Here is a 25414-nt window from a genome sequence, read left to right on the forward strand (position 1 = left end):
TAATGAGGAGGACATGGCCAGCAGCGTCAGGAATGTGAACAGGGGGAGAGGACTTGGACGGTGCAAGAATGCCTCGCTTTAAAGTAGCTGGATTGCTCGCCCAACTCGCTCAGTAGCTCAGTTGATTAGAGCATCATCCCTATACAGCAAGGCTGCAGGTTTGATTCCCATTCAGGCCACGTACAAGAATTAACCAATGAGTGATTGAATGAATAAGGGGAACAACAAATCAGTGTTTCTCTTTCTCCTTCCTCTCTAAAAATCAGTAATTTTAAAAAAATACTGTATCACAAAGGGAAAAAGAGAGTGAAAGCTTGGATATGTAAGTCAGAGGGAAACATTTTTAAAGATGGGCAAGCCAGTAGCGAAGGACATTAACAGTCAAGATGAGAGGAGAATTAACAAAAAGATTTCTGAGCTAGAGGTAATGAAATAGAAAGCACAGTACACTTGGGAGAATCGGTTTGTCGAGAAGGATGGATAATTCTGGAATAAGAGGGAAGAAGGGAACAGTGATTTCCATGTAGAGAGAAATGACGGAGACTGTGTTTAACACACTTACACACTTTTTTATCTTAATACTGTCATAACCCTGCAAAATAGGAAGTCTTCTGTAACTCCATGTTCATAAAGAAGGGGAAGTGATACTCAGTACAGTTAGTGCGCACATGGTAGGAGTCCGGTGTCCCAAGTATCAGGAGGATTTAAGACGGTTGCGTCTGCCACAACGATTGGTCCAGAGAGGGAGTGAATGAATGTTAGCTCCCTCTTACCTGGATCGCTTCAATGAAAATAATAATACAACAATTATTAGATTAACAATTAATAGTAACAATTGGAGAGTAAAAATCTAGAAGGTAACCTAGGATGTAATTTTGCAGGCAGTGTTTTGTCCAGCTCTTGTGCATATCTGACTAAATTCCCCATGCCAACTTCCAGTAACAGTCTCTTCTTCTGCTTGTATTTGTCCCATCCTCACAATCACCTTTGATTTCATAGGGCTTCCAGAGCTCGTTTGCATCCTTTCCTTCATCTGGCCAGAGAATACTTCCTCCTAAAAGTCCCCTCTGAGGCCTGCTCCTCCTAGCTCTGAGGACAGTCCATTAGTGGCCCATGGAGAACAACTCTTACCTTCTACAAAACAGGGCCTCCCCGTTCTGCCCCCCAACGGCCCGTCCGTAGCGTGCGGACAGGAGTGCCATTCCCTTGCATCTCACCTAATATTTCGAATAAGTCTGGAAAGATTAGTATGACTTAAAAGATAAACACATAAATTATATAGAAAATGTTATTCTGCTTTTCTTGACTCCACACAGCCGGTAGTTTCTGAAGACCAGACAGCAGCCCTGATGGCTCATCTCTTTGAAATGGGATTCTGTGACAGGCAGCTGAACCTGAGGCTGCTGAAGAAACACAATTTCAACATCCTGCAGGTTGTGACGGAGCTCCTCCAGGTCAACAACAACGACTGGTACAGCCACCGCTACTGAGTGACCGTGCATTAAATAACCTTGCCTGCTGCTCAGAGACGATCCATGTTGTCGTTGGGGTGTGGGGGAGAAGCCCTTGCTTATTTTCAATCTGATGAAGCTGTGTAGAGCCCATCACCGAATTGTCCAGACAGTACCTGCGTGACAGCATTTTCTGGAGCAAATGGAAGACCAGAACGTGTTCTCACTCCAGACATGGGGTGAGCGGTAGGGGGACCGCTTTCCAGTTGATTTGGAATAGAGCTCCTTTCTCCATTCAGTGCGTTGAAGAGTACACCTTGAACTTCCTAGACAACCGTTTTTCTTTCTGCTTGTATTGAAGTTGAGTATTTTTCTTGGTTAACGTGGATGTTTTTATGGGGTTATATGTTAATGTCAGTTTTTAAAAGAAATTAACCCTGAAAGTTGTTTTCAAGAATTACTCAGAATTTCTTTACCCGACCCCAGGCCTCGTAGTTACGTGGTGCTGAAATGATGCCCAGAGCACGATAGGAGTGATTCTCTTCTCTCGCTGTCAGAAAGCCGTTTCCCTGCGAGACGTAGGAGTTGGCACTGCTGTTTTCTACAGAGCCCGCTGGAGAACTTAATAATATCTACTCTCTGGGTCTCTGCACCGCAGTGAAAGGGGGAGGTATTGGTAGTATGCTACTAATTAAACCACCAGCACCTTTTGAGCAGTGTCTGTTGTAAGCTTGCATACGTTTTTCTTTTATTTAAGGGAGAAGAAATTAGGTAGTGTGAAATATTTTGCTAATCCTATAGAGGAAAGAAAAAAACTATTAAAAGTAAATTTAACAGTCACCTTTTTTCTTACATCAGAGCAGATCTTATTTACAGTAGCGGGGGGGAGGGGAAAGGCAAGGCTCCCGTGCTGATCTCAGGAAAGTTCGGGGGTGGGCACGAAGGTGTGCGTGAGGCACAGGAAAGCCCGACGGCCTCCTGGATGTGTGAGATCTGTTCGAGGGTGCCCACCCCAGGGAGCTGGGACAGGGAGAGGAGGCTGGTGCTTTGCGAAACCTGGCTGGGGGCAAACACTGGAAGAGTTCTGGTTTAACCCCAGGGTGAGTGGGGGAGAGCTTGCTTCCCGGGGTGCAGGTCCTCACTGTTTTCAGAAGAGTCTCGGCTACAGTTGGTCAAGAAAGAGATTACCAAAAAAAACACTAAAAGATATCTCCATGAAAATGACTCCAAGAAAAACAAGAATCTCACCCCAGCCCGAAGGGGGGGGGGGGGGATAGTAAAATAGTGTTATTTAACCTGGTTGGTATTTATAATGAATGATTTTAATCATTAGCCATAATGATGTTTATTTGCAGTATAACTCTCGAATGCTAATTAATAAGCTAGGATTCAGAACGCAAACCAAACGGGCTGTTCATTATTTAAAACGTTTTTCTCCGGGCTTCTGGGTAGAGACTGAGCGGCAGGGTGTGTGTAACTGCGTTGATGGGGGGCGGGACCCGTGTCGGCCTCCTGCGTTGCATTGTCGGGATCCGGGGGGCGCCCGGGTCCGGCTGTCCACCCCGTTGTACTTGTACATAACTGCTGGAAAAAATGGTGAAATAAAGGTTCTTTGAAACTCCCACCTGGATTGGCTGGTCCTTCCGGAAGCAGCGTCCGGGGCCTGAGCGACCTTTGAAGAGCCGTGAGCCTGTCCAGAGAGGGGCGGGCGCCTGTCTGAGGGGGCAGGGCCGGAAGGGCCGGGGCGGGGCTTCCCGAGGCTCCGAGTCAAAGCTCGGGGCAGGGGCCCGGCTCCCGCAGGCTCTTTCGATTCTGCTGGCAACCGGTTCTGCCCCCGTGTGGCCTAGGGGTAAGGCGCTCCCTTCTTTCTCTTTGGGAGGCAAGGGCCAATGTCCCTTCCGTGCCTCCTGGCCCAGCACACAGGCGCACACGGCAACCAAACGCGACTAACGGCCCCTGTGGTGGGACGTGAAATTCCCTCCCTCAATGAAATTTCAGCCTCGCCGTCAGCTCCTCACCCTCATCCCCACCCCCACCCCGGCGTGTGGCCGGCCCCAGAGTAGGGTGGGAAGCAGCTTGGTCCTCCGGGAGGCGAGGGTCGTCGCTGCTCTCCGCTCCCTCCAACGCGATGCATTGGGTCCCCAGGACTGCCGAAGGGGCCCGGTCGCCCTGGCCAGCCCCAGCCCTGGCTCCTCGGACCGCCCTGCCCAGCAGGCCTTCCTCCCCAACGACACAGTCCCAAATCTGCTCTTGCAGCTGGGAGGAGGCCGGCATCCCAGACCTGAACCAGGTGAGGCTCCCTTTATTTCATTTATTGATTTTAGAGAGAGAGAAAGGGAGACAGGAAGATAAGAGAAACATCGATTTGTTGTTCCACTTATTTATTCATTGGTTGTTTCTTACATGTGCCCTGACTGGGGATCAAACCCACAGCAAGGCAGTGCTCTGACCAACGGAGCTACCCAGCCGGGGCCACTCCCTTTATTTTAGCCTGGGAAGGTCTGAGTGCCGCGGCTCTCCTCACCCACTCACTCTGCCACCACTCTTGAGTTTGGGGGGAAAGAACCTGGATTTAACCTTGGCCTTTCCTACTGAAGGGGAGGCCCTGACATTGCAACCACCTGCCCCAAGGCATTCTTTGCTACCCCACCTCGAAAAGCAGCAAGGAAGAGATTTGTGCTCGCTTCCAGGGTTGTCTTACAGTTCTTAGCCGCACCTGTGGCCATCCTCGTCTCCTTTCTCGTGTTTCAGCGAATCTCTGCCTTCCTATTAAAGCCTACACCTGCCCAGGCTCAGAAGTGCAAGCTTTCCTCCCATACCTGGGCTGGGAAGACCTCTTTAGGGTCCTGTTCTTGCCTGGAAAAAGGGGACTGGACTGACTTCCTTCCCCTGCCCTATCTGGCTTCCTTCCCTTGAAGTAAAGGACTGCTCAGCAACTTTCCCGAGGGGAAAACAAAAAATAAGTGCTCTGCCATTCACTTACAAAAGTCCCTGAAAGTCAGATAACTTCTGCTTTTCTTTTCCTTCCTGTAGGCAGATTGAGCTCTCCTACAGTAATGAAAGGGGTTGAAATGCATTGAGATTTCTAACCTGAGAGTCCAGTGTAACTGCTCGATTTTCCATACCCTAGCTTCTCCTTAGGCTTGAACTTGGTGAAAACGTGCTGGAACCCTTGAGAACCTAAAAGAGTAACATTACTCCAGAGTAACATTCAGCATCAGTGCTAACAAGCTTAGCCCTGAACTTGGTTCTTTTCTCGTTAGCGAGAAAGCCCCCTGGACGATGGGTGAGGCGTTCTCCCAGCTGGGCTCCCGGGAGGATGAAAACAAGCCGATCCTACGCCCCGCCGCGGCCATCGTCAGCAAGGCTGCCAGATGCGCCAGCCACGGCAGCAGCAAATTGTTTTCCTCCTGTGCGTCTTGTGAGAGGGCTGCTCGCGCCAGCTTTGTGACTTGTCCCACCTGCCAGGGCAGTGGGGAGATCCCTCGAGGTGAGTGGCTCGAGTCTCTGGAAGTAGCCTGGATCCAGGGAACGCTCTTAGCAGTCAGCTGGCCTCCAGTCAGGTGTCTCTGAGACTCCTCGAATGGGACTGGGTCTCCCAGCTCTTGGTCCCCCAGTTTCAGGCTGGCCAGGGAGATGTGAACCCCTCCTGCCTCGGTGGTGCTCCCTAGCCCCAGGGGGTTCCCAGCCTCTCTGCTCCCTTAGCAACAGCGTGCCCCAGGGTTCAGGAGGCTACAGATGACTTCTCCAAAGAAGCTAGGCTCTGATTTGCTGGTGGTTTGCGGAGGTTCTTTGCATCTGTTTATGAAAAGCTTGCTTTCATGCTAGAGATGGCAAAACTGAGCTGCCAGCTTCAGCGGCACACCCCAGTGCTCCCAGGCCTGCCCCGGGGCAGAGGTGGCGTGCTTCTGCCGTCCCTCTGTGGGTTTGGGTGGCAGGGGGGCTTCTGGCAGGCAGGCTGGCCCAGGAAACATTTCTCATGGGTGCTTCTTGGCCCTCCCTCTCACTTCTTTCTGTCTGCAGAGCTAGAAAAGCAGCTGGTGGCCCTCATCCCCTATGGGGACCAGAGGCTGAAGCCCAGGCACACGTAAGCCCCTCTTCTTGCCCCTCAGCTCCACGGGCCATTGCCCAGGGGGGCTGTTCCTCTTTGTCTCCTCTGTCTGCCTCCCCCAGTTTTTCTCCATTAGTTCTCCCCTTAAAGAGCCCTAGCCTCATTGGGCCCAGATGTACTTGCCCCGTTTCCATAGATTTTCCCGACTTAAGCAATCCAGGGCACAAAATGCTACTCGGTGTCCTTCTCACGAGCATCACTGCCTCCCAGAAGGGAGCATGGCTCCCTTTCAAAGACGGAGAGGACCTCTTGACCCCGCGAGTCCTTCCAGGAAGGGGGGGGGGGTGTGGCCCTGGCTGCAGGTGGTTTGGGGAAGTTCTTTTTCCGAAGAGCTTCCCTTGCTGTGACGGTTCTTGCTGCTCGTTCTCTTCCCAGTAGCCATAGAAAACCAGGTGCTCCCTGTTCCGAGACACCTCAGAACCTCAGAGGCAGCCCCGAGTTCCACGGGGGCCGGGGTCGTGACCCTGATTATCATCTGGGTCCATTTGACATGGGCCCCTAACACGTCTGCCCCGGGTCCTCAGCTTCCACCTGGGAGCCAGCACCCCCCCCCCCACAGTTATACCAGAATCTGAGCGCAGCAGCGTCCTTCTCGTGGTACTTACAAGGTGCGATTTCTTGAATGCATGTCTCGTTTTTTAAATTAGATGGACAGGTGGTGTCCTGTTCTGAATATTCAGAACTCTCAAAGTTCACGTGGACTAACTTTTCTCCAGTGGTCATGACGAGCATTTGTTTAGCTTTAGTTATGTGCCAGGGCCTGGGATTAGCGCTCTTTTCATGCGTTAGTTTATATCCAATTCTGTGAGGCAGGTACAGTTATCTCCATGTTACAGACGAGGAAACCGAGGCTTAGGGTTGCTCGGGACTGCCGGCCCAGTGGGCACAGAAAGCCGGGCGTGGAAGCCACGCCGTCTGCCCGCAGTCCTGTGCTCCTGACTGCTCCGGGCCACGTCGGCGTGTAGGCTGGTCCTCCGCCTCCGGGGCGCGCTACATACACATTTTGGGGGCAGGGTGCAGAGGAGGGCCTTGTGTGTGGGGAGGAGTGTCTGCACGCCCCCTGCCTGAGTCTCCTTGGGGTTCAGACTCCCCCCCCCCCCCCCGGCTCCCGCTCTCCCGCAGGAAGCTGTCCGTGTTCCTGGCGGTGCTCATCTGCCTCGTGACCGCCGCCCTCGTTGTGTTTTTCCTGTTTCCCCGCTCCATCGCCCTGCAGCCCGCGGGCCTCAGCTCCTCCACCGTGGCCTTGGACAAGACTGACATCCACCTCAACATAACGGTGGGTGGGCGCCTGCCTGCGCCCCCAGGCTCCCACCCCGCCTTCCCAGCAGTCTGCCTCTGTGGCCCTCGTCCACTGTTGTGGCCCTGGGCCCCCAGAGGGGGAGGCGGAAAGCCGAGGAAAAGCAGGGGCAGCTCCAAGCCCCATATCAGACTGTGTAGGATGGAGACTGTCCACAGCGAGGAGTCAGAGTCAGGGCCCCAGAAATAAATCACGGGGTGTTGTGGGGGTGTGGTGGCGTGCCTCTGACTCCCTGGGTGGGTGGGCTGAGACTGGGTCCTGAGGCAGCTTAATGTTTTAGTTCAAGGGACCTCTCGCTGTTAAGAGCCCCCTGCAGTGGGGGGGGGGGATACTGGCCCTCAGCAGCCGAGGCTCATCCGGGGGTGGGGCTGGAGCTCCTCCAGGCTGGGGATTATGAAACTGTTTGACTTCCCCTTTGCAAGTGCGGCCACCGTCACCCTTCCCTTCCCTTGTCTCCATCCGCCAGAATGTCTTGAACATCTCCAATAGTAACTACTACCCCATCACGGTGACCCAGCTCACCACTGAGGTCCTGCATCTGGCCGTCGTGGTGGGGCGGGGCTCCAGCAGCCTCCTCCTGCACGTCGGCCCTTTGGCCAGTGAACAGGTGACTCCCTCTCCCCGGCCAGCCCTGCCCCCAGGTGTGTGGATGCTTGTGTGCGGCGGTGGGAAGGGGGCGGTGGCCAGAGTGGGGGCTCACCCTGTGCCTGTTTGGTTGACAGGTTTTTTACGGAGTAGCCAACAAGATCCAGGATGAAAACACATAGTGAGTGTACCTCACTCTCTTCTCCCTCGGCCCCTTTTCTGGCTGCAAACCTAGCTTTAACCCCCACCAGATTCCCCAATTGCCTCACAAACCCCGCAGCCAGCATTTGGCCTGCGCACGTGGCTGGAGCTCCCGTGACTCAGGATCCCCACCCTCCGCCTGTTTGGACCTAGATTGTAATGCAAAACAGCCTCGAGTTTGGTTAATCCTTACAATCTGTGACCCTAGGCTCCCCCGCCTGAATTGCTGAGAAGGATAAATGTTTTGTTTTCTGCTGCGGGAGGAGCCTGCCTAGGCCTGGGCCAGGGCCAAGCGGGTGGGTGGGGGTCAGAGGAGTGATACTGCAGCAAGGGTGACACACTCACCTTAGGGAGAGGGGACAGGCTGGAGTGGCATTTTGGGCCCCTGATGGACAGGGGCCGAGGAGATGAGGAGGGTGGGACCCTCGGGTCTCTAAGCTTCTGATAGGCTGCTCAGTGTGAAACTCGGTCCAGTGTGTTTCCCTCTCTCTCTCTCAGCAAAATCTGTAGCTGGCAGAAAATCAATGTCCACCACGTGCTTTTGCACATCCAGTAAGTACTGCTCCCAGCCCCGGTGTCCCCTCTCTGGCTTCTGACTCCATGCTGACTCCCCGGCGCCCCCTTGTGAGAGGAGAGTCGTCCAGGCCGACCCCCTGAGTCTGTTCTTGGGAACAGCAGGTCCAGCCCCTTCTCTAGGCCCCACCTCCGTAATGGACTGTTGGTGTGGCAGCCACAGAGCTGTTTGGAGCACCCGGAGCACAGGTGGGGCGGTGACCCCAGAGGCCTCGGCAGAGTGGGGGCCCACAGCAAGGGGAGCGGGCATCCGAGGGAGCCTGGCTGTCCCTCCCAGGCGCGGCAACCCGGCCTGCTTCCTCTCCAGGGGCACCTTGACCTGCACCTACCTGAGCCATTCGGAGCAGCTGGTCTTCCAGAGCTACGAGTACGTGGACTGCCGGGGGAACATGTCGGCGCCCCACTCGCTCGTGCCACACCCGCCGTGACCTGTCTGCTGTCCCCAAACTCCAGGCGCCTGCCAGCCTGGCCCGAGTCTCTCACAGCACTGCGGTGACCAGCCAAGGACTCCAGTGACTGCTCTGTCCTGCCCTCCCACGTGCCCCCCACTGTCCCCCCCGTAGCACAGGAAGTTAACTCCGCACACGCACAGCAGCGGCCTCTGACTTCCACGGGCACGGAGTCCCGGGTCCGCTAGGGGCTGCCGCCGGCCTTTCCCCTCCGGCCGTCTGGAGAAAGGTCTGCGCCGGTGTTTCCTCCGAGGCCCCGCAGCGGCGCCTGCCCCCTCCCGTCCGAGCGCCTGAGCCGCCCAGCTCCTGGGGCCTGGTCTCCCCTCCTGCCTCGGTGTGGAGGAAGCCTTCCTTTTCTCTGGCTTCAGAGACATGAGTTCTTTCCAGGTTCTCCACCTAGTGATCGGGAAGCACCTCGGTGGGGGGGCATTCAGATCTGTCTCCAGGGTCTCTTAGGGCACACACGGGCTCTCCCGTGCCTCCCGGCCGTGGCCGTGTGGCAACGTGATGGCGATGGTCTGCTGCTCTCCGGGCGCTTGTCCCCTGCCCGTCTGCCAGCTGGGTCGGCCAAGGCCCTTTCGGTCTGCGTCCTCCCTGCTTCAAGGCCGTCCCGTTCCTGGGAAGGCAGCCGCTCAAGCTTCTCTCCATAAAGCAGTTTTATTATTCTCTTCATAGCAGGAGCAGAGGGGGAGGGGAGGGGAAGGAGGTACCCGACACCCCTGGGGCCCACGTGGGAAAACCAGGCAAAGCCAGAGTTGTTTTTAAAGGTATTTATTGGGGGAAAGAAGAAGTATTTATTGAAGGAGAGCCTGTGTGAGTAGGTGCAGCCAGCCGAGCAGCGGCCTGGCTGCTGCCCCCCCCGGAAGGGGGCAGCGGTGGGGCGGGCAGTACCCAGCCAAGCGGCTGGGCTCTGCCGCACCAGCACCCGCCGCCAGCGGCTGCTTCCCTTTGGCCATTGGCCGCCTGGAGCGGCTCATCAGGAGGGTTGTGTCTAGACCCCTCCCCGCTCTCTGCTGTCACTCAGCCGAAACTAAGCTCCAGGGACTCCAGGCCCCACGGGGCTCCGAGCAGGGGCGGCTTCCCCTCTCCAGCTGAGCAGAAATGGTGTTTGCTCACGAAGGTCTTATCAGACAGCAGAGAGATGCGCTTAGGTGGCGGGGAAAGCTGAACTTTGGGAGTAGGATGGATGGAGGGGGGACTGGTGGCAGCCCGGTGGCCAACCGGCCCGCTGGCTGGGACAACAGGGGGGAAGGAGGCTGTGCTGCGTGTCTCCACGCTTTGAAGTCTAGGCCCCGGGCTCAGGGCGGTGCCGGCCCGAGCACAGGAGTCCGGGGAAGCCAGGCTGGAGCTTCCGCTGAGTGTCCGTCACCAAATGTAAAGATTTATACTGTAGTCAATAAACTATCCTTAACAATGTTTACAGAAAAAGTCTCCTGCGAGTGGGAGGGGTTAGGGCTGGTGGACCAGTCAGTCCCCTGTGAGCCTGCTCGCCACATCCCGGTGGGCGCCCAGGCCCCTTCCCCAGCCCGAGCCCCTTCGTGATGTGTCCTGTCTTTCTGGCCTCAGAGGGATGGCTCCCAGGGAGCGTGCTCTCTCTCTCTCTCCCACTGTTTACCTCCAAGGTCGGTCCCTTCTAACTTGAGTTCCGTTCTGTGTCCCCCACCCCCCCGCCCCCAGCTGCTCCCCGCAGGAAGCACTGCGCCAAGACGCTCCTTTGGCCTGACGGAAGGCACTGCTGTGTGGGCCACGAGAACAGGACCGAGGTGTGCTGGCTAGTCCCGGCTGGCAGAGGGGGCCGCCTGGGCCTCAAGCCTCCCGGCTGTCTCTGCTTGCCCAACAGGCCCAGGCCGGGGCCCAGAAGAGCCCTGTGCATTTCCGTGGGCCGCCAGTTTCCCTCCCTTCCAGCGCCAGGCGCCCTGTGCCTGAGGCTGCAGCTCCCCTGCATGCTGAGCTCTGCCTCTCCATTCCTGCCTTTCAACAGCCGAATGCCTTCCATGGGCCAGATGTCCCACTGGACTTGGGGGGTGGGGTCCCCTGTCTGCCACCTCTTCCTGCTGCTGCCCCCACCTGCTCTGGCGGGAGGCAACCCCTCCTGGCCCATGGGCTGTATCTCTCTCTGGAAGCATCAGCTAGGAGGCAGGGGCGGTGGCTCCTGGCAGAAACACCTGAAGCCCCCACAGAACTATCATTGGAAAACCAGGAAAAAGCCCGGTGGCAGAGCTGTGGATGTGGGAGGCCAAGGCCAGGCTCTCCCACTGGCTCTGCATAGAGAAGCACACACTTGCCTTTCACTACCCTCTCCCCCTCTCCAGCCCCCTCGTGGGCCTTCCTGCCCCCTTCCCCTCCTTGCAGCCCCACAGCTGGCCGGTCCCCTTTCCAGCAAGAAATCAATCACATTTCATGCTCAGCTAGCCTCCTATTCCAGAGCGGGTCAGGGCGGGGTGGGGTTTGGGGTGGGGACGTTGCTGGCTGATGAGAAGTTGGGGTTGCTTATCTGTTTCGTACTGAGGGCCAGCTGGGTCTCGGGCTCTGTCTCCGGGTCACCACTGCTGTATGTAATTCGTTGACTGAGAAAAGAGAGAGAGAGAGGAGGCAGGACAGGTTACTTAGCCCTCTCTGAGCTGGCGGGTCTCAGAACAGGAAGCCTTTTGAGGCCAGAGGAATCAAAGTGAAATGTGACAGCCCAGCCCTTCTCCCCCTAAAAGGGTTTAGAATGAGCCAGGCTCTAAGCTGTGTGCTTTTGGTGCCTTCTCTCCTCATTGCCACATGCCAGTCAGTGCTCATGAGCCTCTGTGAAGGAGGGGGCCTTGTTGTTACTGATATCTGGATGGGGCAGCTGAGGTTCGGAGATGTGGTCACGCTACCGGGGCCTGGCGGCCCTGCCTGGGGCTGGCGCCCGCTGCCTCCCGGTCTTGGCTGCCTCCCGCCACCGCTCTGTCCGCCCGACTCCGCACTTCCAACAGCCTCCGCAGTTTGCTTCTCTGGCACCTGTCCTCTCTCCAAATAGACTGTCAACCCCTCCACAGATGCTTACTGCTGGGCAACAACCCCTATTCAGACATTTTCAGGGGGTAAGGAACAGGGGAGTGGGCCCTCCGGCAGTGACTTTGAAACAATCACAGCCCTGACCGGTGTGGCTCCGTCGGCTGAGCATCGACCAGCGACGTGAAATGTCGCCGGTCTGACTCAGTCAGGGCGCGTGCCTGGGTTGCAGGTTTGCTCTCTGGTCAGGGTGCGTGCGAGAGGCAACGGATGGACGTTTCTCTCCCTCTCTTTCCCCCTCCCCTTCCCTCTCTCTAAAAAATAAAGAAAATCTTTAGAAATAACTGCAGCCCCTCCCTGCCTCCCGCCGAGGAAGCCATCCGGACCCCACACGCACGCACGCCCAAGCACCCACAGACACGCAGCTGCAGTGAGGCTGCCTGGCACGCCCTGTCTCACCGTGAATCCTAGGCACCCCTGGGACTCGTCCGGGCGGGGTTGGAGTGACTTCCTGAAACCTGACGATGAAACAAAGCGCAGGTTGTGCATCTGGCAGTTTCTGACGCTGGCACTCGGCAGAGGCAGATGCTTTACTACGTGACTGGGGGGCAGGTGGCAGCCCCCACCTGGGGCCGGGTACAGACTGAGCCTGGCCTGGAAGTTCTCGGCAAGGCCCTGCGGTGCCCTGCAGTGCCCTGCTCCAGGCTCACGGGGCTCGGTGTCTGTGTTGCTAAGCCTACAACTCACATGGCGCCCTCTAGCCACCCTCACCCCGGAGGAAGAGCCAACCGCTTCTCAGCCACCCTCTCCTGACGTCGGTACCCTTCTTCTCAGCGCCAGGCTGGTGCAAACCCAGGGAGTGGTCCCCAAGTTAAGGCCAAGGGCACTGGGGCGAGTCAGAGAGGGTGGGGTAACGTGGATCTGGACTATAGTTCTCTGATAAGGCTTCACATTTACCAGGATCTTGAGGGGCTTTCTGTCCTCCTTGGAAGATGTTAAACCAGTTGGACTGCCCCCCGTCTAGTTGAGTCCCCACTGAGACAAGCTGGGGGCCGAGGTTTGGGGAATTCTGGGGATCCTGTTTGGAGGTGCACTGAAGAAGAGGGCCCTGGACGCTCTGCTGCCTTGGCTGGGGTGATGGCTGTGGCTGTGGCGGTGGCAGTGGTGGCGGCTGCGGCTGAGGCGGTGGCTTTGGCTGTGGCGGCGAGGACAGCTGCTGCTGTGCTGCTGGGGGCGGGTGCTCCTCCTGCTGTCTCGCAAGTTGGCATTCCTTCTCTTGGGGTTTCTTCGGTTCCTGTCAAGAAGCACGAAGCATGCAGTAAGTGACATTCTTCCCCCTCCCACCCACTGACCCGTCTGCCAGATGCCGGGGGAGCAGGACCACCAAATCCAGGGGGAGAGGTGTCCCCAGGGTCTCTGCTCCCTGCACTGGGGGCTGGGGTTACAGCGTGAGCTATCTCCCTTCACCCACAACAACACCCAAGAACACTTTGGTGACAGGGCCCCCGGCGCCCCCGGCACAGCCCCTGCCCAGGAAGCATCCGTCTCCGAGCACCCACCTCCTAGCTTGGGAACTGTGCACTGAAAAACAGTTTGCAGGACAGGAGGATAAAGAATAGCTTGGTGCAAATGTTTTAAAACAGCCCCGGCCTGCCCCAGCTGGTGTGGCTCAGTGGATTGGGCGCGGGCCTGCGGTCTGAAACATTGCAGGTTCTGTTCCAGGTCAGGGCACAGGCCTGGGTTGCGGGTCAGGCCCCCAGTTTGGGGTGTGTGAGAAGAAACTGATGTTTGCCTCATACACTGGTGCTTTCTTCCCTCTCTTTCTCCTTCCCTTCCCCTCTCTCTAAAAGTAAATAAATAAAAATCTTTAAAAACAAAAAAAGCACTGTCCAAATAGAAATATAATATGTGCCACATATAATTTTCAATTTTCTTGTAGCAACACAAAGAGTAAGAAGAAATAGGTAAAACTAATTTTAGTAATGATTTTATTTCACCTCACACATCCCAACAGATCATCCATAAAAATATTACATCATTTATATTCTTCGTTTTTGTACTGAGTATTCGAAACCCAGCACACATTTTGCATTTAATGGCACATCTTATTTAGGCCGCAACCGTTCAACAGAAATAATTTAGATTCAGATGTCATCGAATTTCCGGTTGAAAAAGTAGATCCACATATCCAAATGGTTCCAAACATCAGGCTTTCCAACATGTTAACTGAGTATTTATGTTAAAATTTCTACTTCAATGAATTAAGTGTGTCTAAAATCTTCAATTGATTTCCTCAGTTTCACTGGCCACATTTCAAGGGCTCGACAGCACGCACACTGGTGGCCACCCTATTGGACAGTGCAGCTTTAAAACCTCCCAGGCTCCCTAGCAGGGCCTGAGCTCCCTCTGTCCCCACTAGGGCTCAGCAAAGCCCAGTCATCCCAACACACACACATGAGTTTAGCCAACAGCCCCAGCTGGTGTGGCTCAGTGGATTGAGTGCTGGCCTGCAAACCAAAGGGCTGCCAGTTCGATTCCCAGTCAGGGCACATGCCTGGGTTGAGGGCCAGATTCCCACTGGGGGGGTGGGGGTGTGAGACAACCACACATTGATGTTTCTCTCCCTCTCTTTCTCCCTCTCTAAACATATAAAATATTCTTAAAGAGTTCATCCAAGGGTACACCAAAAGACCTTGCTCTCCTCCTATTCCCCAACCTTCTATGGGATCTGTCTTCCCTCCCCCATTCCGGGACCCTGAAGAACATGACCCCTCTCAGGCACCTGATCTTGCTGTTGCTGCTGCTGTTTGGCCATCAGCCACCTCTTTTGGTCCAGAGCCATCTGCCGCCGGCGGGCCTCCCAGTGGTAAGCACTGCCCATGATGGTGGGGGGGCAGGCGGGCAGCAGAAGGCCCCAGGCAGGGAACAGGGCAGGCTCAGCCCCGGATGCTGCCCCTGCCCCCCGCCACCTCTGCCGCCTCTCACCCCAACCCCACAGCCCTCACCAGAGCCACCTCACAATGTGGCCACTACCACGGCAACAGGGCAGGGCCCCCTGCCTAGGGGAGGAGGGGGGTGTTCCTCCCAAGTCTCCCAGGGAACGTCTGTGATGTGCCTTTCTTTCCGGGGCTGTGAACAGGCAGCAGACACCTGTTCCGCCATTAGCTTGGAGTTTCAGGTGGCCCCGCGGATGATCCTGAGATCAGCTGGCTTTTCTCTCTGGATTCTTTCTCCCACCCTTCCTGGGGTTCCAGCATCTTCACCTGGCCCTCTGCTTTCCCCCTCTCCCCAAGGGTCTCTGGAGTTACCCCTCCCTCAGTCCCCCATCTCCTTCTGTGCTGAGTGAGGGAGAAAGGAAATACCAAGTCCAGCCCTGGCTGGAATAGCTCAGTGGATTGAGCTCGGGCTGCGAACCAAAGTGTCGCAGGTTTGATTCCGAGTCAGTGCACATACCTGGGTTGCAGGCCATGGTCCCCAGCAACCGCACATTGATGTTTCTCTCTCTCTCTCTCTTTCTCCCTCCCTTCCCTCTCTAAAAATAAATAAATAAATAAAATCTTTAAAAAAAAAAAGAAAAGGAAATACCAAGTCCAGGCAACGCTCACAGAAGCCGCCAGGCAGCTGGCTGGGAAGGGCCCGCGTCTCGGGCTCTCCAACACAGGGCCCCGGTCCGGAGTCCGGTTCCTCCTCTGGCCCTGCAAACCCTGCCTGACCCTTCCGGGCTCTTCCCTCGCCTGCAGAGCCAGAAGGACGGCACTGGTTACCCTCTTCAGAGGACAGGTATTGGGACCGAATGGATCAGTGGGCGAGAAACGCACAACAGGAAGCATTTGTTAGGCTGCAGGTTGGTGTCACTTATCCCACCTGACTCGTGTCCCCAGCGTGTGGAGCGGCCAGGGGAGGGGATCATTTTCTGTTGCCCGGAAGGGTTCTGGGGACAGGGTCTGGGTAGACTGTGGAGGTACCTCCTACATGTCCACGCCTTTACCCGCAGATACAAATCTCACTGGGAACAGCAGGGCCTGAGTCTGGCTTCAGGGCCGAGGGCAGGGGAAGGGCAGAGGTGGGAAAAGGGACTTCATGGGCAGCCCCAGCCTTGAACACGGGGTGCAGAGAGCTGCCCTTGAACCAGAGGACAGGTGGCTGGAGAGTTGTCCATTCAGGTACCCAGGGCAGTGGGTCAGCTTGGGCTTTGAAGTCAAACAAAGAGTCGGGTTCAGGTTCAGTCCTGGCTGTGTCACGTATGAGCTGGGAGGACTTAGCAGGTCCCTTGGTGTCTCTCAGCCTTTCCTGTGAAGGTCGTGGGAAGACCCTGTGGAATACATGGAAAGCGCCCACCCTCACAGTGACGCCGGGCTGTGGCCAGCTGGCAGCTCTACCGAGGGGCCCGTGGGGCCCTGAGTTTTGCCAGGTCTCTTTCCTCCTTTGCTAGCACCCAAAGGTGCCATCGGCAACAATAGACCACAAGGGTTTCCAGGTGCAGAAGACGATGCTGAGGCTTCTCACTGGACATTGAAACATTTAGATGGAAAATGGTAAGAGGAAGAGAGAGGCACTCAACTTCCCAATTTAATGCGAAAAGGAGGAAGCGGGTTCTCGTTTGCATCTCCTCCTCTCTCCTTCCCCTCTTATTCCCCTGCTCTAGAAAGAACGGGCATCGGATCAGGGGAAGCTCAGGGTGGGGGAGGTGGCCTGGGCCGAGCTGAGGGAAATGTGCCCGAGACTTGGAGCCAGTCCCCAGGCCAGAGGGGCGGTTTCTAGGCGCACCTGCCAAGATCGGACCCCTTCTCATCTCCCTCTCTGAGCCCCACTCCGGCGTCCCCTGTGCATACTGGGTCCCCCAACCCCACCGCTGCAGCCCCCACCCCCACCCTGGCCACCATGGACGAGAATAAGTCTACAAAGACATGAGCTGCTTGGGGAGGAAAGGTGGCCGATCTCTCAAAGGAGAAGGGCCGGGAGCCTTTTCCTCAATGGGCTTTTATTGGGTTCATTTGCACAGGAATACAGGTAAAGCTCATTAATCATTGTCAGGTGGTAAGGATTAAACAATAGATAACATAAACAGCTCTGAGGGCCTATTCTGAGTCAGGGTCAGATAGCTAGAGCTATAAAACTTTCAGGAACACACTTCTTGCTTGGACCCTTATCATTTAATTGAGAGCATGCTAAACAAAGCAGGTTTCACAGGATTTTACATATTCTTCCTTAGGCCTGATTGCCTGGGGACCCCGCCCTTTCCAGCACAGGGCTGCACCGCCCTCTGTTACTGTTTCAGGCTTAAGTCAGGCAGGGGAAGTAAGGCAGCCAAGAGATTAGGAGACTTCTAGAAGACAGGATGAGGACTCAGGCTCTGTCAAAGCCAAGGGGAGAGGGTCCATCACCCCCTTTTGCTGTAGCTCCCAAGTCCTTCCCTTGGGGGCCTCCCACATGATCGTGCCTGTCTTAGATCATTCCCCCCTTGGGGAATCTTACCCATCACTGGCTAACCGACCAAGCATTTGGGCCGGTTGTGGATTAGGTGAAAGGAGTAGAAGCAACACTCCTGCAGGGAGATAAACTTTATCTCCTTAGTGGCTTCTGGTCCGAAGGTCGCTCACTCAGCCTTAGCCTTGGGGGGATTACAGCTCCTGAAACCAGGCAGTTCCTGGAACCGGGCGGTTCCCAACACACCGCTGACCTTGGACTCCCCCCCCATACCCCACCCCTGGTTCCAGGATTCTACTCCACATCTCACACTACCCCTTCCAGTCTGGACTTTAACTGATATTGGCTCTCAGGGAATTTCCCATGCTGTCACCTAATTGTAGCCACTTGCATTTTAAAAGCAAGCTTGTTATTATTCAAGACCGAGAATGGCTCGTGGTGGAAGGAACACAGTATAGTTGGAAGCAACGGGCCAGGTAAGTCCCGTGAAATACCAGCTGCGCCAATGGGGTCTGGTTCATCTCTCTCTCCGATCGGTTTCCTCACCTGCAAAGTGAGGGCGAGAATACCTCCATCCTGGAGGTATGGTGATGATTAACGGAAATAATTCGTGTCACGCACAGCATTCAATAAACCAAGGCTTTTATTATGACAGTATTCCGCAGACTGCAGATGTTATTGATTGTGAGAGACACCAATAGTGTGTGTACCCCCTGAGCCAGAAAGGAAAGAAGAAAGATCAGAAACAAGACTCACTGCCACGTAAACAGCCGGCAGTGGTTTCTCTGGACATCGAATGTAAAATGCATCCTGGTTTCTCTTCTTTTTTTTAGAAAATTTTTTTCCCTTTTATATCTAGAGAGAAGGGGAAAAGGAGGGAGAGAAACATGGATCAGTTGCCTCTTGCACGCGCCCCAACCAGAGACAGAACCCACAACCCAAGCATGTAGTCTGACCGGGAACCGACCTGGCAACCTTCCGGTTGTCAGGACTACGCCCAGTCAACCGGCGCCCAGCCCAGAGCTGCGCCGGCCAGGGCCACGCCCGCCTCTGATACAAAGATGTAAAAAAGATGTGCAACTTGGCGTGGATGAAATCGGGCACCATCGTGGAGTATGACCACCTCAGGGGCTCTCCCCAGGATGCCTGGGCTCTAAACCCCTGTCTGTCCAGTATCTGGATGACCTTGAACTTTCCACCTCAGAAGCTGGGTTTCCTTGTAGGTCCAGTAAGCACAGGACGGATGACTTCAGGCTGCTGGGAGGCACAGACACTCTGAGGGGCGGTGGCTGCCTTTGCTGCTCCCTGCTGCCCCCTGCTGCCCCTGCTGCTGTGAAGAGGGAATTGGTCCCGGCCGACAGGATGACACAGTGCCCCTAGCGGTGGTGAAGTGTAAGCAAAGGAGCCGAGTGACCCCCAAACCGGTTGGCATCTTAAACACAGGTCCAGGCTTCTGCGCCGTTGCCTCGGCACCAAGGCCTCCAGCTTCTCGACAGCAGCCACTGCATAGACGAATCTACCTCCAGAATGTTTGATTAACACGAATCTCTTTTCTGAAACTCCGTTCTCTCACTTGTTACATGGGAATCATAAAGCCTGACCCACTTTCTTCACAAAATGGATGGGAATAAGGATCCACCCTTAATACAGATATAAGAGGGCTGTCTAGGAGAAGGGGCCCCTCAGTGCTGTGGGAGGAAGAAGAGAAAGAAGGCTGGGGACTTGGGGATGTCAGCCTCAGCAGCAGCGCCAGCTTCTTCAGAGGTCAAATCGAATAAATAACACTTCTGGTTTGGGATGCTGAAAGACAATGGGGCGATAGGCCCTGACCTGGTGGTTCAGCTGGTTGGAGCATTGTCCCCGATGTGCCAGGGTCGTGGGGTCAATCTCTGGTGAGGGCACGTGAGAGAGTCAGCTGGTGGGAGGGAAGGCAGAGCAATGGGCTGCTGTTTCTCTCTCTCCTGTCTTTGGTCTTTCTGGAGCCAATATACGTTTTTATAGTAAGAAAGAAAGAGCCCTGGCTGGTGTGGCTCAGTGGATTGTGTTATGGCCTGCGAACCAAAAGGTCGCTGGTTTGATTCCCAGTCAGGGTACATGCCTTGACATGGTGGGTTTGGGGCCAGGTCCCCAGTGGGGGGCACACAAGAGACAACCACTCTTCTCTCCCTCTCTTTCTCCTTCCCTTCCCCTCTCTCTCAAAAATAAAATCTTTTTAAATATTTTATTTACTTTTAGAGGGGGAGAGAGGAAGAAAGAGAGAGGGAAATATCAATGTATGGTTGGCTCTCATATGCCCCCCACTGGGGACCTGGCCCACAACCCAGGCATGTGCCCCAACTGGGAATCGAACCGGCAGCCTTTTGGTTTGCAGGCCAGTACTCAAATTTACTGAGCCATACCAGCCTGGGCAATGAATAAAATCTTAAAAAAAAAAAAAATCCATTCTTTGCTCCTGTCTCAAGAAACGTTAAAGGGAAGCTGATCAATAGCCCTTGGCAACCCAGTTTTTTCTCTGCTTTTTTATTATCCTGTCCACAGCTCTCCCATCCCATAGTTTTTGGAGCCTCCTAGTCACAACTCGGAAAGGAAGACAACAATTACGCTCACATGTAATGGGCCCCTTCCTCTTCTCTGTCTCTCACCACCAGAAGATTCCAGAAACCGCTCTGCAGACTGTGCAGAGACTTAGAAGATAAGGGTGAGAAAAGAGTGGTGAGAAATTGGGTTCCAGGTACTGATGCGATGTAGTGGGAGCTGAGATCCTGAGAAATGTATTTGCTGCTGCTCCTTCAGACTCCCCTCTTCAGCCATCAGAGCCGGTAGCAGAACGCTTCCCAGGTTTGAGTGTATATGCACATGCGCTCTCAGAGAGATTGCTGAAAATCAGATTCTGACTCAGTAGGCCTGAGGGCCATGGTTTTGTTGGAGTGTTTTTTTAATTGATTTGAAAGTGAGAGAGAGACATCAATTATTTGTTTCACTCATTTATGCATTCACTGGTTGCTTCCTGTATGTACACTTACTGGCAATCCACCCACCACCTCGGTGTATCAGGGTGACGCTCTAACCAGCGGAGCTAACTGGCCAGGCCAGCTCTGCATTTTTGACCTGCTCCCAGGTGACACCAGTGCTGCTGGTCAATACCATGTTTTGAGCAGCAAGGCTGTGGCAAAATGTCCCACTTTGAAATCGTTTTAAGGTAAAACAGGCCATATGCCCTGACTGGTACAGTTCAGTGGGTTGGGTGTCCTCTCACAAACCCAAAAGTCACTGGTTCAATTCCTGGTCAGGACATGTGCCTGGGTTGTGGGCCAGGTCCCCAGTTGGGGGTGTGGGAAAGGCAACCAATCAGAGTTTCTCTCCCTCTCTTTCTCCCTCCCTTCTTTTCTCTGCAAAAATAAAATCCTAAAAATGCACACCATATGTACCCCTAACTTTGCTGGCTGTTGTTCCCCACCGCAAAGTCAGACAGACTGACCTAGTTCTGTTGCTAGTCATAGAAGTATACACTTTTATTTTTTTAATTTATTTTTTTTTGGAGGGAGGGGTGTTCCCTGACTGGGAATCGAACCGGCGACCCTCTGATTCACAGCCTGAGCTCAATCCACTGAGCTATACCAGCCAGGACGGAAGTGTACACTTTGAAAGTGAATACTTTTGTAACTGGGGCAGAGGAGAGAGTGAGCATCAAGGAGAGGGAATTATCACAGAGAAGAGAAGGTTGGGGGAAAAAAGGATCTCTCTCTCCAACAAGGTATCCTCAACTAGCTGTGAAAGCAGATGTGATGACAAGAACATGATGAAGCTGTCCTGGAGGTCAGGGTAAAAGTGTGGGTGCAGGGCAGCTGCAGGTGAAGAAACACGGGTACAGTGGGATCTAGACCTGAAGAGGCTGTCCTCCTCCACTGGCACATCGGCCAGCAGCCCTCTGACGCCCCAGACAGAACACGCAGGAGCACCTGGAGCTGTGCGAGGACATCCTTGCCCCCACAGCACAGAACGCTAAGCAAGCGCTTGTCTGAGCGCACAAACGGAAGGACAGAGGTGGGCTGGGGGAGCCGATTCCAACCAGCAGCTGTCAGGTTGGGGACCACGAAGACCCATTTTTCAAACCCCAGCTTATTTTCTCCCAGAATAACATGGAGAAAACATAATCTACCTTTTAAAATGAGTGTGTGGGGGGCGGGGGGATGTGTAAAAGGGCCCCCTAGGTCCCCTGCTTCTCCCCTACCAGGGGTCCTCTCAGAGGCAGCCCTTCCAAAACCAAGTCCCAGCACCCAGCCAAGGGCTGGAAAGCAGCAGACGCTGCCCCCTGGTGGACGTGCGTGCCACTGCCCGGTTCCCGAAGAAAAGGGGAGGAGCCGGAGGTTAGGCTGGGGAGGTTCCTTTGCCTCCTCCTGGAGTCGTCCCGTCAGACAGAGCCTTCATACACGTTGGGGTTGGGGATGGCAACTCCACTCTTTTCAAGTCTTTCTGTGGAGGCGAAATCAGATTTGAGTGAAGGCTATCTCAGCAGCAAGTCTAATTTCAATGACATTCCCCATACTTTTACCGAGGGCCTCATACCAGGCACAGGCAAGGCCAAGGCAGGAGGAGGCTGCAAGACAGGGAGGTTACGCAGAGAGAGCTCAGCGGCAGCCGTGTCGCAGTCTCCGTGTGGAGGGACCCACGCGGGGACGGATGTCCCGCATCCATCTGCAGGGGAGCCGGGCCCTCAAGGGCGGCCTTGGCTGGAGGAGGGGACGTGGGCGCTCAGCACGAAACCGCAGCAAGGAGCCCCGAGAGCGGGATAATGCCTGGGGAGCCACGGCGAGGGACCGGCAACAGCCAAGTCAGAGAGAGGCAGAGCCGGTGACCCCAGCCGTGGGCTGCTCCGGGCACTCAGGGCAGGGGCCGGGCCCCAGCGGCCTTCGCAGCTTCGCTCCGTCTTTACTGTCTGAGATTGCTCTGCGAAGTCACGGGTGTCGTCCTGCCCACAGCGAAAGCGGGCAGAGCCTCAGGCAGCCGTCCCCGGATTTGCGAGTCCATCAGGATCACCTGGAGGCCTTCACCAAACTCAGGTCGCTGCAGCTGGAAACGGCGCGTTTCTAACAAGTTCCCAGGTGATACCGAAGCTGCCGGCCCGGGACCCCACTCGGACCACCGCCCACGGGGAAGCTGCGTCCCAGCCCTGACTTCAGCCTTTCCCCGCGAGCACTTGGGCAAATGACTGTTATGTGATCCCAGCCTCGATCTCTTCCTCTGTAAAGTCTGACGATAATACCTACCTCACAGGGCTTATTGGGAGAATAAAACAAGGTCAAATAAGTGAAATACTCAGCAAAGGGCTTGGCATATACAAGCCTTCTATACCCGGTGGCTACTAGGATCATAGTAAATGAGCTAAGCTCAGCCAACCACAAAACAACATGGGCCCAGGGAGCCACACAAAGTGACAGGTAACAGCTGACCACCCACCGCCATTGCTTTTGCAGCGTCTGTGGGGTGGAGCATCGCTCCTCAGCCTTTACTATGCACCCACCCCCCCTGTGGACCTTATGAAGTGCAGATCCTGGTTCGGCAGGGGTCACGGACTGAGCTGTGTCCCGCTGGAGTTCTGCAGCCCGCCCAGCTGGGGGATACGAATGAGTTGGGGGGGGGGGGGGGGGGAGGGAGAAAGGATAGGAAAAATTATACCTCAGTGTAGTTATTACTTAACATTATATGTTAGCTTAGATGGATTTGGGCTCCATGAGGCCTCCCATCTTCTCAGTCGGAGGCTTCCGGATCAATAGACTTTCCCTTACCCCAACCCTCTGAGGTTCTGAGTTCCCGCCTTTGGAAGTATGGACCCTGGCTGGGTGACCACCTCTCCTCTCCGCTGCTCTGCCAAGCTGGCCAGACCTGGCCCCTCCCCCTCATCCTGCCTGGTTCCGCCCAGGAGCCCCCTAATAGCTGCTTCTCTGAAGCAGTCTGACCTGGCATCATCGAGTCCCTCCAACGTTTACTGAGCGCGTACTACACGCCAGGCACTGGGCTGGTATCGATGAGGTCACTGCGGTGAATGAGCTCTGATTTCAGCGGGGGAGATAAAGGATCGCCCCCCCCCCCCAACTCAGAACAAGCCCCTCACCGAACAGACACGGAGCTCCCCTCCGGCGGAGGGCCAAGGCGCACACTGGACAGCCCGGGCATTTCTAGCCGCTGCCCTGCGAGTCGCCCAGCAACTTGCCTTTCTTCCGGGCAACTCCCCGCCAAGGGCTCCTTTCCGCAGGCCTGCCTGGCCGCCCAGCCCTGACGCCCTCCCACCTCAGGACCAACTGGTGCCTACAGAGGTGCCCTTCGGGGATGGTGCGCTCCTACCCCCACCCCTCCTGGGGCAGGAAAGGGCGGGCGTGGCCAGACAGCCGTGATCCCGCAGGGCAGAAGCTTCCCCAGCAGCCCTGTGAGCGGGGGATGCGGTTGCGCGGCAGCCCGCAGAGGAATGGAGGCGCAGGGCGGAGGCCTCTCACGGACCGGAGAGACCAGGTCACGCTCCCCTGTGCGACCCCGGGACGCACGCAGTGGCAGCCACAGAGCAGGTGCGAACCGAAGCATCGGTGGAAAGCAAAACGTTTTCTCGAAGCCGGGATATCGAAAGATTTTTTTTTTAAGAAAAGCCCAGAACTCGGTCTAAAGATATACCTATCCGCACATGCACATTGAGGTATGGCGTCTTTGTATGACAGAGGTGGCATCGGAAACGGGGGAGGAGACCGGCCATCCCCTATAGACGCTGGGACAACTGGGTAGCCGCCCAGAAAAAAAAGGAAAGTCAGGCCTGCGCCCGAACTCACGTGCCAGGACCCCCACCCGTGCGCACCGCATCTCTGCGTATTCATCCATCCAGTCCTTCAACCAAAAAGGTCCCAAATATCGCGCATATGCCAGGCACCGTCCTCAGCACCGGGGATATACGCGTGCACAGACCAGGGCCCCCGCTGCGGAGCCCGCGCGCTATTAGGCTAAAAGGCAACAAACGAGTAAACCTCTAAAAACGTCAGGTGCCACGTGCCCTGGAGCAAAACACGCCAGGTGGCGGAGAAGAGGGGCCCCGCGGGGGGTGGGGGGCGCTGAGGGAAGACTGAGCGCGGGACTGTAGGCCAGCGGCCCACATCCTCCTTTTTTCTAGGTGCCGAGGCTGAGCTCCGGAGAGGCGACCGGCCCGCGGGATCTCCCTCCGTGTTCGGTTCTCACGGGCGTGTGCTGCGCGCGGGTCGGGTCTCGCTTTTCCTAGTAATGACGCCTACTAATTACTTTCTCCGCTCGTCCTCCCCAGTTTACAGACGCCCTACGCGAGGCCGAGGCGAGTAGTGGGTCACGGGGCTCCTGAGGTTCACAGGGGTGAGGGCCCGGGTCCTGCAAGTCTACGCTCTTAGCCTTAGCCTTAGCCGCCCCACCAGGCGGGGCGCGGTTCCCACAGCGGCTGGGCCGAGCCCGGCGCGGCAGGCTCAGCGGCACTCGTCTCTCCTGGGGGGCTGGACACACGCTCTCATTCATTCCCTCCCCCCCTCTGTGGCGGTGCCTTTTCTCCAGGCCCCACGCCGTGGGCTTCACGGGCGGGTTCCGCCGGCCCCACTAAGCAGCCGTGTGGTTCTGGGCAAGTCGCTTGACCCCTGGGTCTCCACGACTCCCTCTGCAGGTCCGCTGTGCGAGCCTGACACACGAGGGAAGCACTCGGCACAGAGCCCGGCCCCGAAGGACAAGTGTTTCCTATCGTATCGCCTACGGGCGACGCGAGGCAACACAGGCTCAGCTGTCTCAGTGTCACAGCCCTGACCCTGACACTCCCCTGGAACCTCGTCGGACACGAGGACCCACATTCCAGACGACTCAACCCAGGCGGCCTCGTGAACTCCATTTACGTTGTCTCCCACAAGGTAGGCATTAAAGGTTCCCACTTCTCAGCTGGGGACGCCAAGGCTCGGGGGGCGAAGGAGTTTTGCCCAAGTGGCCAGCCTACAGAGCAGGGCGTCCGGACGAGCAGGGAGGGAGTCAGCCCTCGCAGGGCCGGATCTCCGAAAATAACTTTTCTCTCTGCAGCCCCTGGCGGGCGAGGCCGGACAGGCGAGTCCTGGGGCTGGCTCGCTCCAGGCCCAGGGAGCCCTCTGGCCTTCACAGCGCTGGCCTGCCGGCTCCCTTCGGAGCTAGGACCTCTCTGCTCCGACTCCAGTCCACCGACCGCTCGGATCGCAGGCGCGGCAACCGCCTCGGTCCGGTCGTTTCGCGTGAGCTGCTTCCAAGGAAGAGCTCGGGCGCAGCCGAGTTTCCGCTCACGCGCACAGTGGTCGTCCCGAGGCGGGGGGAGCGGAGGAGATCG

At 56.0% G+C, this 25414-nt stretch overlaps 2 protein-coding genes across 6 annotated transcripts in view; both read left to right on the top strand.

Annotated features, from left to right (window-relative positions):
* Positions 1 to 3072, top strand: part of NBR1 (NBR1 autophagy cargo receptor) — a 28395-nt gene extending 25323 nt beyond the window's left edge. For all 3 annotated transcript variants that reach the window (XM_036033965.1, XM_028519410.2, XM_036033964.1), the window contains one exon: positions 1317 to 3072. In XM_036033965.1, the coding sequence (XP_035889858.1) occupies positions 1317 to 1490 (174 nt within the window). In that variant the 3' untranslated portion in view covers positions 1491 to 3072. The remainder of the gene's footprint in view (positions 1 to 1316) is intronic.
* Positions 3073 to 3186: 114 nt separating this feature from the next.
* On the top strand, positions 3187 to 10085 carry TMEM106A (transmembrane protein 106A). 3 transcript variants are annotated; one of them, XM_028519421.2, is made up of 9 exons: positions 3187 to 3300; positions 3597 to 3741; positions 4715 to 4941; positions 5475 to 5538; positions 6685 to 6838; positions 7326 to 7466; positions 7582 to 7625; positions 8144 to 8197; positions 8526 to 10085. In XM_028519421.2, exons 3-9 carry the CDS (start codon positions 4734 to 4736, stop codon positions 8644 to 8646), a joined length of 786 nt encoding a protein of 261 aa, XP_028375222.1. In that variant the 5' UTR covers positions 3187 to 3300; positions 3597 to 3741; positions 4715 to 4733; the 3' UTR covers positions 8647 to 10085. The 3 variants fall into 3 exon arrangements, with proteins under 3 accessions (XP_028375222.1, XP_035889860.1, XP_035889859.1); XM_036033967.1 differs by lacking the exon at positions 3597 to 3741 and having other exon boundaries at positions 3196 to 3300; XM_036033966.1 differs by lacking the exon at positions 3187 to 3300 and having other exon boundaries at positions 3315 to 3741.
* Positions 10086 to 25414: the final 15329 nt, after the last annotated feature.

This window comes from Phyllostomus discolor, chromosome 8 (genome assembly GCF_004126475.2).
Source record: "Phyllostomus discolor isolate MPI-MPIP mPhyDis1 chromosome 8, mPhyDis1.pri.v3, whole genome shotgun sequence".
NCBI classification, from domain to species: Eukaryota; Metazoa; Chordata; class Mammalia; order Chiroptera; family Phyllostomidae; genus Phyllostomus; species Phyllostomus discolor.